Source organism: Oncorhynchus mykiss, chromosome 8, assembly GCF_057628025.1.
Source record: "Oncorhynchus mykiss isolate SJ-2025 chromosome 8, ASM5762802v1, whole genome shotgun sequence".
NCBI lineage: Eukaryota > Metazoa > Chordata > Actinopteri > Salmoniformes > Salmonidae > Oncorhynchus > Oncorhynchus mykiss.
Window position 1 is genome coordinate 7,711,855 of NC_143029.1, and position 13,270 is coordinate 7,725,124.

Sequence of the window (13,270 nt, forward strand, 5' to 3'; positions counted from 1 at the left end):
AATTGTATTAGTCACATGGGCTGAATACAACCTTACAGTAAAATGCTTACTGTTGAGCCCCAAAACAACAATGCAGTTAATAAAATAAAAAATAAAATAAAAAAATATATATATATGTGTTTATAAATTATGAACAATAAGAATAAATAAAAGTAACAAGTAATTAAAGAGCAGCAGTAAAATAACAATAGCGAGACTATATACAGGGGGGTACCGGTAAAGTCAATGTGTGGTGGCACTGGTTAGTCGAGGTAATTGAGGTTAATATGTACATATGTAGGTATAGTTATTAAAGTTACTATGCATAGATGATACCAAAGGAAAGTAGCATCGGTGTAAAAGGGGCAATGTAAATAGTCTGGGTAGCCATTTGATTAGATGTTCAGGAGTCTTATGGCTTGGGGGGGTAGAAGCTGTTTAGAAGCCTCTTGGACCTAGACTTGGCGCTCCGGTACCGCTTGCCGTGCGGTGGCAGAGAGAACAGTCTATGACTAGGGTGGCTGGAGTCTTTGACAATATTCAGGGCCTTCCTCTGACACCGCCTGGTATAGAGGCCCTGGATGGCAGGAAGCTTTGCCCCAGTGATGTACTGGGTTGTACGCACTACCCTCTGTAGTGCCTTGTGATTGGATGTCGAGCAGTTGCCGTACCAGGCAGTGATGGAAACAGTCAGGATGCTCTCGATGGTGCAGCTGTAGAACCTTTTGATGATCTGAGGACCAATGCCAAATCTTTTCAGTTTCCTGACGGGGAATAGGTTTTGTCATGCCATCTTCACAACTGTCTTGGTGTGCTTGGACCATGTTAGTTTGTTGGTGATGTAGACACCAAGGAACTTAAAGCTCTCAACCTGCTCCACTACAGCCCCGTCGATGAGAATGGGAGCGTGCTCGGTCCTCTTTTTCCTGTAGTCCACAATCATCTCCTTTATCTTGATCACGTTGAGGGCGAGGTTGTTGTCCTGGCACCACATGGCTAGGTCTCTGACCTCCTCCCTATAGGCTGTCTCGTCGTTGTCGGTGATCAAGCCTACCACTGTTGTGTGGCAAATATCGGCAAACTTAATAATGGTGTTGGAGTCGTGCCTGGCTGTGCAGTCATGAGTGAACAGGGAGCACAGGAGGGGACTGAGCATGCACCCTTTGAGGGGCCCCTGTGTTGAGGATCAGCGTGGCAGATGTGTTGTTACCTACCCTTACCCCCTATTGGTGGCCCGTCAGGAAGTCCAGGATCCAGTTGCAGAGGGAGGTGTTTAGTCACAAGGTCCTTAGCATATTGATGAGCTTTGAGGGCACTATGGTGTCGAACGCTGAGCTGTAGTCAATGAATAGCATTCTCACATAGGTGTTCCTTTTGTCCAGGTGGGAAAAGGCAGTGTGTAGTGCAATAGAGATTGCATCATCTGTGGATCTGTTTGGGCAGTATGCAAATTGGAGTGGGTCTAGGGTTTCTGGGATAATGGTGTTGATGTGAGCCATGGCAAGCCTTTCAAATAATTTCATGGCTACAGACGTGAGTGCACAGGTCGGTAGTCATTTAGGCAGGTTACCTTAGTGTTTTTGGGAACGGTGACTGTGGTGGTCTGCTTAAAACATGTTGGTATTACAGACTTGGTCAGGGGGAGGTTGAAAATGTCAGTGAATAATCTTGCCACTTGGTCAGCTCATGCTCGCAGTACACGTCCTGGTATTCCGTCTGGCCCTGCAGCCTTGTTGAAGGTCTTACTCACATCGACTGCGTAAAGCGTGATCACGCAGCCTTCCGGAACAACTGGTGTTCTCATACATGTTTCAGTGTTATTTGCCTCGAAGCGAGCATAGAAGTAGTTCAGCTCGTCTGGCAGGCTCGTGTCATGGGCAGCTCTTGGCTGTGCTAACCTTTGTCGTCTGTAACGGTTTGCAAGCCCTGCCACATCCGACGAGCGTAAGAGCCCGTTTAGTACGATTCGATCTTAGTCCTGTATTGATGCTTTGCCTGTTTGATGGTTCATCGGAGGGCATAGCGGGATTTCTTATAAGCTTCCGGGTTAGAGTCCCGCTCCTTGAAAGCGGCCGCTCTAGCCTTTAGCTCAGTATGGATGTTGCCTGTAATCCATGGCTTCTGGTCCGGGTATGTACGTATGATCACTGTGGGGACGACGTCATCGATGCAATTATTGATTGACTGATGTGGTGTACTCCTCAATGCCATCAGAGGGATCCCGGAACATATTCCAGTCCATACTAGCAAAATAGTCCTGTAGCTTAGCATCTTCTGCTTCATCTGACCACTTTTTTCATTGATCCAGTCACTGGTGCTTCCTGCTTTAATTTTTGACTTGTAAGCAGGAATCAGGAATGATAGAATTATGGTCAGGTTCGCCAAATGGAGAGCTTTGTCTGCGTCTCTGTGTGTGGAGGGAGAGTTTTTTCCCTCCGGTTGCACATTTGATATGCTCATCGAAATTTGGTAAAAACGATTTAAGTTTTCTTGCATTAAGGTCTCCGGCCACTAGGAGCGCCGCCTCTGGGTGAGCGGTTTCCTGTTTGCAGCTCATTGAGAACAGCTCATTGAGTGCGGTCTTAGTGTCAGCCTATAATTGTGGATAATACATGTTGTTTTATGATGTGTCAACTAGTAATCAAGTGACAGTTTTATTACATTTCTAATTAAGTCAGGGTTGGATTGAGTTTAAAAAAAATATATATATGCATGCATTTTAGGATTCACTACAATGCACTATTATGACAGCAAACGAGGATTTCAATTGTTCCATCCGACTTGCTGTATGCCTTAGGAAACCCCGCCTATTTTCCCGGAAGTAACTGTCAAACTGACCGTGTAGCACTGATTGTACTACATCTGTTGATAAGCAAAGAAAAGTAGCTAGATAGGGGGAAATAACGGTACACTTTTAAACAAACTCACAAAAAACAATAATGGAAAGTGTATCCTCGCCGTTACGGTGCTTCGGCGAATGTCACACCGCGGAGAAATACACGGATGACGGAGTGGAGACGGTGACTTCGGTAGAACAGGTAAATGAAGCCAGTTGACGGCCGGATTAGCCCCGTTAGCTGCCATGGCTAACAAACATTGTTGTCAAGCTACACTGGAGGCAAGAAGTGATGATTTGCGTAATCATAAACAAGTGTTGTTGTTTTTACGTGCTTTTAAAATCACTTGCATTTTGTTGAGAAATGCCAAGCTAAAATGTTTGTATTCTACTGCCAGTTGACTTTATGTTCGTATTGTTCGTTTTTTACTATTTCCTATTTTTGGATTGTCGAGAATGAACATGCAAGTAACCATTTCGTTGTACACCATGAGTATCTAGTTAGCATTAGCCGGAGCTGTAATGTAATTAGCTCCATGGCTGGCTAGCTAGCTGGCTAAGATTTTTAATAGAACACGATTAGTCGATACAAGGGTGTGGATTGGCAATGCAGACATCTTCTTAAATGCTATGAATACTTTTTTCATTATGTCAAAATATACATTCGTATCAATTCTAAGGAGTGTTTATCAAAATATGCACATTTTTTTTGTTCTAGTCCAGCACTGACACGTGGGATTCAACTAATCAAGGGCTTGATGATGAGTTAAAACTGTAAACGTTTGTACAAAACAGTAACAGAGCGCCTTGCCACCCCCGGTTCGGTCAGTCACAAATGTATACACAGAACTATGGATGGAAGGATTGACCATCCATGATATCAAAATAAATGTTAGTTTTAACAATTTTTTGAGACTATAGTGTTTATTTTCTTTGTTTTAACAACATTAGAGTAAAACAAGCTTATATTGTGGGTTCTGATGGTGTATCACAGTTGAACTCACTCATGAGGCATTTAGAAGTTATATTCTTCAAGAATCAATGGGTACATATCATTCATTTATAAGTCAAAAAATGAATGTTGCAAAGACTGATAGCCCCTTTTAAGTCAGGTTCTGTCAGTGCTTGCTTAGAACAAAACTGTGCACTCTCAGGGGGAAGTGAGAGAAACTGCTCCAATGTTGTCATTCTGGATAAAGACAATGTTTTGTATGGTCAAGAAAGGACAGCCAATTATAGTGTTTTGCTGCCGTCCATAATGTTTAAAAAATAATAATAACAATTAGCAGGTGTGCATGCAGTCAGTTTCATTCTCATGCCTGGTTAAAGTTCTCATTTTCAGTTTTGATTTGTGTCTCACTCAAACATCTTATTTTTATCCAGAGAAAAGTCGAACGCAGTATTCAAGAAGTAGTCAGTGTTTACAAGCAGATACACAGCTTACCGCAGTAAGTAAATGTTTGACTTTATTCTCTGCTTTTCAGCATGATCACAGTCTTTGTTTTGTATGTGAGAATCTGTCATTGCTTTGAATCCTACTTGGCTATGTCCTTTACCTGAAATGTGACCACATATTACAAGACCTGAGTTGTAGTCCTTTTTTTTTTGTGTGAACATTTTGAGAATACAACAAAATACTGTGAGTAAGACAAATTCATACAAGTAAAAGTTATCTACAGGGTTGTTAACATTTCACTCTTCTGAACAAGTTATCTACAGGGTTGTTAACATTTCACTCTTCTGAACAAGTAATCTACAGGGTTCTTAAAGTTTCACCCTTCTGAACAAGTTATCTACAGGGTTGTTAACATTTCACTCTTCTGAACAAGTTATCTACAGGGTTCTTAAAGTGTCACCCTTCTGAAGAAACCCTAGCCCGTAGATCCGACGTGCTTGCTTACAGCTGAACTAGGGTCGGACAGACTTCCTGTGTAGATTAAGACACAGCGGAGATGACGTGAGATATGGCTCGGAAAACATATCCCAACTGTTACACCAAGAAGATTGAACGACTGCTAAAAAGACTAAAAACACTATCACATTCTTCTCGGTGTTAACAGTTGGGATAATGGGACAATTCAGAGTACAAAGCATTTCTCATTCCTGGATTGACGTACGTTTTCCGAGCGCCGTCTGCGCTGTGTCTTAATCTACACAGGAAGTCTGATCTGCGAAACAAACCCAAGCTCTGGAGCAGGGCGTGGTTCGCTCTGGAGCAGGGCGTGGTTCGCTCTGGAGCAGGGCGTGGTTCGCTCTGGAGCAGGACGTGGTTCGCTCTGGAGCAGGGCGTGGTTCGCTCTGGAGCAGGGCGTGGTTCGGCTGCGCTTTGACTGACTGACTTACCAACCAACTGACGTGTCTGAATGACGCCCTAGATCGCGACCGACGTGTCTGAATGACGCCCTAGATCGCGTGTCCAACTCATTCCACGGCGGGTTGAGTAGAGTATATTTTCATTGCTTCCTTGTACTTGTTTCTGTCCTTTTCTCTCCATTCAAAGCACCACCGCGGTTTTCGCCACCAGGACCGAGTGAGTATGTCAACATATATTTAGTCAACGCTTTTATCCCAAAGCAACTTACAGTAGTGGGTTTTCCTATGGGTGGGACTCTAACCTACGACACAGGAACACGTAATATATCGGTGTTTCGCGCTGGAGTCGTTTGGCTCATTCAGTGTTTCGCGCTGGAGTCGTTTGGCTCATTCAGTGTTTCGCGCTGGAGTCGTTTGGCTCATTCGGTGTTTCTGCTGGAGTCGTTTGGCTCATTTGGTGTTTCTGCTGGAGTCGTTTGGCTCATTCGGTGTTTCTGCTCGAGTCGTTTGGCTCATTCGGTGTTTCTGTTGGAGTCGTTTGGCTCAATCTGTGTTTCTGCTGGAGTCGTTTGGCTCATTCAGTGTTTCTGCTGGAGTCGTTTAGCTGTGGCACAGTGCCACGGCCCCCCCCAAAAAAAATATGGAACGTGAAAACGTCTTTCTGTTCACTTTGAAGATGCTGGAACAGTCCACATTTTACTTCCCCTGCAAACAAAATAAGTAATGAATAGACCAATCTGACAGCTCCATAGTAGAATATTTGATCTATTTATCTAGTTGGCTTGTGTGTTCTATGTGAGAGAGATCTCGAGGACCATTCAAGTGCCATAGGGAGGGACACCTGCATTCTGACAAACAGTCAATGCACAACAATTGTTTCAATAACAGGCTTAATGGCCTTTGTTAAAAAGATTGGGTTCCCAGCTTTCCATTCCTACTATTTATTTTTTATCAACTCCATAAATATGTGCGAACTTTACTATTTCAAGCCTGGAGTTTTTAACAGCGGCATAGCTAAGCACGTCACCGCCCAGCGGTTCAATTCGCTTTGAACGTGTCGGCCTAAATGTAACACGGGTCAAATCTAATCTTAGTTGTGAAATGCATCCGATTACAACCGGTGTAGACTTCACCGTAAAATGCATCCAATTACAACCGTTGTAGACTTCACCGTAAAATGCTAAGTTACGAGCTTTTTCCCAACAATGCAGAGTTAAAAAGTAGAAATGTTTGTATTAAAAACTGGCTAAATATATATATATATATTTTTTAAAAGGAGTAACACAATAAAATACAAGGCTATATACAAGGATTTCCGGTACCGAGTCGATATGCAGCTGTACGAGATAGTTGAGGTAATATGTACATGTAGGTAGGGGTAAAGTGACTAGGCAATGAGGATAGATAATAAACGAGTCAACGTAAATAGTCCGGCTAGCTATTTGATTATCTCTTCATCGGTCTTTGTAAGGTAACTTGGGGTGAAATGCCACCCTACCTCAAATTTTGAGGGAGTGACTTAAAAAAAAAAGAAGTGAGACGGATGACATGTTTAGTTAAATGACCAGGAAGGTGGTTAAGTGCCTATGCATGGATAACAAACAGCGAGTAGCAGCTGAGGAGTGTGACAACATTCCACAGGCCACAATCAACAGCCTGATCAACTCTGTGTGAAAGAGATGGTGGGCACACCAGATACTGACTGGTTGTCTGATCCACGCCTCTACAAAAAAAAAAAATAATGTTATCTGTGACCTGCAGATGCATATCTGTATTCTCAGTCATGTGAAATCCATAGATCAGGGCCTAATTCATTCGTTTCAATTGACTGATTTTCCTTATAGAAACTGCAACTAAGCTAAAATATTTTCAAATTGTTGCTTTTATATTTTTGTTCTGTATAATTTACTTACTGCAATTCTGTTACCGGGTGTAAATCCACCTCATTTACAGTAGTTAAATCCAAAATATATATATTTTTAAATCTCAATGGGGTCACGTTATTAGCTGACACCCCATTCATTCTGCAGGTATCTTTAAATCATAATTCGGAGCAGATATTTCAGTTTTAGAAAAACCTGGTTGTATAAAAACCCGAGGGATGATTTTACTGTAATTCCGGTACCAAACCTTATGTGTTTTTGTAAATTGTTAAAATTAGTACTTGTGCATGGAGTTGTATGGTTCAACTTTGAAGTCAATGTCCATTACTGTGGTATTGCCCTGCTATGAAACAGCTGTGATGCTTTAACATGTGTGTCTGTGTGAGATTACTGTCGTGTCGTGATTTTTATAATTGTACAGTGACCCTGTGATAATGATATGCCAACTGATCCGTGACTAATCCTCAGTACTGAATGGTACTGGCTCTTATCCTCTCTGCCCCCCCCCCACCCCCTACTGGGAGAGGAGGAGGAGGAGTGTCAGGGGTGTGATGTCATACACACAAACACACACTCTTTCTCACATACACACACACCACAGTCTAAAGCAGGGGAATGGAAGTGAGAGTGTTACCTTTGGCACCTGCAGATCAACCGTACTGAGCTGAGAGTTAGTAACTGGGAGAGAGCTGATTTTTATTTTGAATTCAGCTGAGAAATCACTCTAAGACATATTGTAGTTTTAAAATGCCAACCGTATTCATAATGTGTTTGATGTTGGAGGAAAAAGTTTTTAATGTTTTTATTTTTAGGTACCCCAACTTATTTAGCTTGTTGCTCTGTGTGTATACTGTGTTATGTATGTTTGTTTGTTTGTTTGTCCTATATTAGAATGTGTGCTACCTCGGTTTATGTATCCTAACTGTGTTAAGCTAGCATTAGCAACCATAACGCAGCCTGGTCCCAGATCTGTTTATACTTCTAGCCTGCTCCATTGCCCGTTGTCACGGCAACGAGTGACAGGGAGTTGGCGTGATGGCACAAACACACTGGTACTCTGGCTAAACCATGTTGTGGGTAGGCTACATGTATAGATTATTTATCCTCTATTGTTTTCTCCACTCCAGAGTCTTTATGCATTTTCACTATTGTATCGACAAGCATTACGACATGCACACGTTTAGATTTACACTCTTGTGTGACTGTCTCCTCAGGCCCACTGGGTTATTGATCTTCAGTGTGTTGTCTCCTCAGGCCCACTGGGTTATTGATCTTCAGTGTGTTGTCTCCTCAGACCCACTGGGTTATTGATCTTCAGTGTGTTGTCTCCTCAGGCCCACTGGGTTATTGATCTTCAGTGTGTTGTCTCCTCAGGCCCACTGGGTTATTGATCTTCAGTGTGTTGTCTCCTCAGGCCCACTGGGTTATTGATCTTAAGTGTGTTGTCTCCTCAGACCCACTGGGTTATTGATCTTCAGTGTGTTGTCTCCTCAGGCCCACTGGGTTATTGATCTTCAGTGTGTTGTCTCTTCAGGCCCACTGGGTTATTGATCTTCAGTGTGTTGTCTCCTCAGGCCCACTGGGTTATTGATCTTCAGTGTGTTGTCTCCTCAGGCCCACTGGGTTATTGATCTTCAGTGTGTTGTCTCCTCAGGCCCACTGGGTTATTGATCTTCAGTGTGTTGTCTCCTCAGGCCCACTGGGTTATTGATCTTCAGTGTGTTGTCTCCTCAGGCCCACTGGGTTATTGATCTTCAGTGTGTTGTCTCCTCAGGCCCACTGGGTTATTGATCTTCAGTGTGTTGTCTCCTCAGGCCCACTCTATTGAGGGACCAGCACTACCAGTACCTGAAGAAAGGATTACGTCATCTCTCCGATGCTTATGAGGTAGGCCTGTGTACTGCGTGATTTAGTATTTCCCACAAAGCACAGAGTGACGATAGACGCTAACCCCCTCCATTAATCTCCACTGGCCTGTGCAGCTGTTGCCTAGTTTAGTCCCAGTACTCTAAAATTGGCTGCCTGTAATTCCCTATCCTCACTAGTGTCTGGACGCCAGCAGGCCCTGGCTGTGCTACTGGATTCTACACAGTCTGGAGCTGCTGGAGGAACCTGTGCCCACCGCCATCGCCTCAGAGTAAGTACAGCAACCGTGCGCTACACTAGAGGTAGGTTACCCTGGTCCTGGAGTCACTTCATGTTTTTAATTCAACCGACCTGGAAGACCAGAGATGTGTTGGAATACCCGTACGAACATACTGTATACTACATACTTAATGTATTTACTATTAGTTTGTTGTAGTATACTATAAACGAACGGTATCCTTTTCAGTGTACTAGCGCTTCGCCTGTCTACCTCGGAAGTTGATGCTGTTGCTATGCAACATCTTGCTAGCTTGTTAGCATAACAAATGACTGGCTACACATCTTACGACTTCATTAAACGATGTCTGTTTGAGAATACACAATGACTATACCACTTTGCTAAGCTAAGAATGACGTGGATAATCATGTCAATAAACGTTAGGTAGTTAGCGGTGTATTACCTATATGCTAACTGAGTTCCATGTATTAGTAGCCAACTAACGTTAGGTAGATGGCGAACATACCAGAACGTACAAGCCACTGCTGTAATGATATGCGGTTCATGATGCTAGCGTAGCTAACAAACTGTCAGCCGACGTAACTTATTTGAAAAGGCATTACTTTATTACATCGCTTAACATTTTATTAATCATTTTTCATAATTAGTTAAAGCAATGAATTTGTATCCGCTGTCTTCGGACTTCTGCTGCATATTTTCTGCCATTTTTCTTCAAATCTGAAAACGATGTGAAGCCACGCCCATTTCCTGAAGAATTTCGTTATTAGTGTCCACAATAGTGTCCACTGCTTGTATACTTCGTATTTTGATCAATGTTGTACGGCATCTGGGATCTTTTGGCTATATCCATACTGTGACCAATAAGCATACTATATACTCAATTTATGTCACAAATAATATGGTTAGTGCAGTTGGTATTTATTTTTTTATTTAACCTTTATTTAACTAGACAAGTCAGTTAAGAACAAATTCTTATTTTCAATGACGGTCTAGGAACAGGGGCAGAACGACAGATTTGTACCTTGTCAGCTCAGGGGGTTTGAACTTGCAACCTTCCGGTTACTAGTCCAACGCTCTAACCACTAAGCTACCATGTCGAGCATTGGAACACAGCGCAGCTGAATTTAGACACTCACTGAACTGATCAATTAGCTCAGTTGGTCAGGTGTGATGTCTAATTGGAACAAAATCCGGCAGTACCTGTGGCTCCTCAGGAACAAGGTCGCCCCACCCACTACGCTACACTACCCACGCTACCCTAACCAAATGCAAGTGGACAAATGATGACTGGTTAGAGCAGCTGCCCTACCATAATACAGACCTACTGGTCATCACTGTCTACCTACTGCGGGTACGTGCAGCCTACTCTGTACCCTGATGCTGGCCAATCAGCCTCTCAACCTACAGCCCTTACAATGCATTTTTATTCCGTTCTCGCCAAACCTCTGGCGCCCGCCTCTGTCTTTTCAGAGTCGGTACGGTGATGCCAGCCAAGACAACCCACTAGCCTCTGTCTCAGCATTGCAATGCCAAGCCAACCCACCGGCTGGCACTGCCCTTAGAATGAATACTGTGGATGTGTTGGGAGGCACATGACCCTAATGTGCTCCTGGGATGCTGTTCTACTGTGGCTGACCTTGTAAAACTACACATTAAACAACACCTATCATACTACTATGACTGACCCTGTAAAACAACACCTATCACACTACTATGACTGACCCTGTACAACAACACCTATCACACTACTATGACTGACCCTGTAAAACAACACCTATCATACTACTATGACTGACCCTGTAAAACAACACCTATCATACTACTATGACTGACCCTGTAAAACAACACCTATCATACTACTATGACTGACCCTGTAAAACAACACTTATCACACTACTATGTCTGACCCTGTAAAACAACACCTATCACACTACTATGACTGACCCTGTAAAACAACACTTATCACACTACTATGACTGACCCTGTACAACAACACCTATCACACTACTATGACTGACCCTGTACAACAACACCTATCACACTACTATGACTGACCTTGCAAAACAACACCTATCATACTACTATGACTGACCCTGTAAAACAACACCTATCATACTACTATGACTGACCCTGTAAAACAACACCTATCATACTACTATGACTGACCCTGTAAAACAACACCTATCATACTACTATGACTGACCCTGTAAAACAACACCTATCATACTACTATGACTGACCCTGTAAAACAACACCTATCATACTACAATGACTGACCTTGTAAAACAACACCTATCATACTCCCATTGCCCTCTCTGCCCCTCCAGTGTAACTCCCATTGCCCTCTCTGCCCCTCCAGTGTGTGTAAGTTCCTGGCGCGGTGTCAGAGTCCTACTGGGGGTTTTGCTGGAGGTCCATGTCAAGCTGCCCACCTGGCTCCCACCTACGCTGCTGTCAACGCACTCTGTATCATCGGCACCCAGGAGGCATACAACATTATCGACAGGTACATTTACTACAACATTATCGACAGGTACTACAACATTATCGACAGGTACTACAACATTATCGACAGGTGCAGTCACTACAACATTATCGACGGGTACAGTTACTACAACATTATCGACGGGTACAGTTACTACAACATTATCGACAGGTACAGTTATTACTACAACATTATCGACAGGTACAGTTATTACTACAACAGTATCGACAGGTACAGTTATTACTACAACATTATCGACAGGTACAGTTATTACTACAACATTATCGACGGGTACAGTTATTACTACAACATTATCGACAGGTACAGTTATTACTACAACATTATCGACAGGTACAGTTATTACTACAACATTATCGACAGGTACAGTTATTACTACAACATTATCGACAGGTACAGTTATTACTACAACATTATCGACAGGTACAGTTATTACTACAACATTATCGACAGGTACAGTTATTACTACAACATTATCGACAGGTACAGTTATTACTACAACATTATCGACAGGTACAGTTATTACTACAACATTATCGACAGGTACAGTTATTACTACAACATTATCGACAGGTACAGTTATTACTACAACATTATCGACAGGTACAGTTATTACTACAACATTATCGACAGGTACAGTTATTACTACAACATTATCGACAGGTACAGTTATTACTACAACATTATCGACAGGTACAGTTATTACTACAACATTATCGACGGGTACAGTTATTACTACAACATTATCGACGGGTACAGTTATTACTACAACATTATCGACGGGTACAGTTATTACTACAACATTATCGACAGGTACAGTTATTACTACAACATTATCGACGGGTACAGTCGTTACAGCATTATCGACGGGTACAGTCGTTACAGCATTATCGACGGGTACAGTCGTTACAGCATTATCGACGGGTACAGTCACCTCTGTTACTACAACATCAAAAGAAAGAAATCACATAAAACAACCAATTCTCTGGTGCTTCCCGAGTGGCACAGTGGTCGAAGGCAGTGCTACAGACCTTTTACTTCAAACAATTTGTCTCTAGTGTCTGCCAACCGACCGTTGTGACGACTGAGCGTGACACACGTGTTGCCACAGCAGCAATGTTTTATAGTAACCCCTCCCTCTTTTTCCCTCCTACTCCCTCTTCTTCCCTCTTCTTCCCTCCTCCCTCACTCCCTCTTCTCCCCTCCTCCCTCACTCCCTCTTCTTCCCTTCTCCCTCACTCCCTCTTCTTCCCTCCTCCCTCACTCCCTCTTCTTCCCTCTTCTTCCCTCTTCTCCCCTCCTCCCTCACTCCCTCTTCTTCCCTCCTCCCTCACTCCCTCTTCTTCCCTCCTCCCTCACTACCTCTTCTTCCCTCCTCCCTCACTACCTCTTCTTCCCTCCTCCCTCACTACCTCTTCTTCCCTCCTCCCTCACTCCCTCTTCTTCCCTCCTCCCTCTTTCCTCTTCACTCTCAGGGAGAAGCTGCTCTCCTTCCTGTTCTCTGTGAAGCAGCCAGATGGCTCCTTTGTGATGCACATAGGAGGAGAGGTGGACGTCAGGTGAGAGACGAAGTTGAGCAGCCTTCCATCGCCATGGTTTCACTGTTAGTGGAGCAGACATCACTGATATGTGATGACAATGTTTCTCTCGCT

General features: G+C 43.2%; 1 protein-coding gene across 1 annotated transcript in view; it reads left to right on the plus strand.

The window, feature by feature from the left end:
* The first annotated feature begins 230 nt into the window (after positions 1-230).
* The window catches only part of fntb (farnesyltransferase, CAAX box, subunit beta), a 35,687-nt gene continuing 22,647 nt past the window's right edge, over positions 231-13,270 (plus strand). The window contains exons 1-6 of the mRNA XM_090242470.1: positions 231-3,017; positions 4,199-4,263; positions 8,826-8,898; positions 9,057-9,148; positions 11,475-11,621; positions 13,094-13,177. Coding sequence (XP_090098596.1) covers positions 2,919-3,017; positions 4,199-4,263; positions 8,826-8,898; positions 9,057-9,148; positions 11,475-11,621; positions 13,094-13,177 — 560 coding nt within the window. The 5' untranslated portion in view covers positions 231-2,918. The remainder of the gene's footprint in view (positions 3,018-4,198; positions 4,264-8,825; positions 8,899-9,056; positions 9,149-11,474; positions 11,622-13,093; positions 13,178-13,270) is intronic.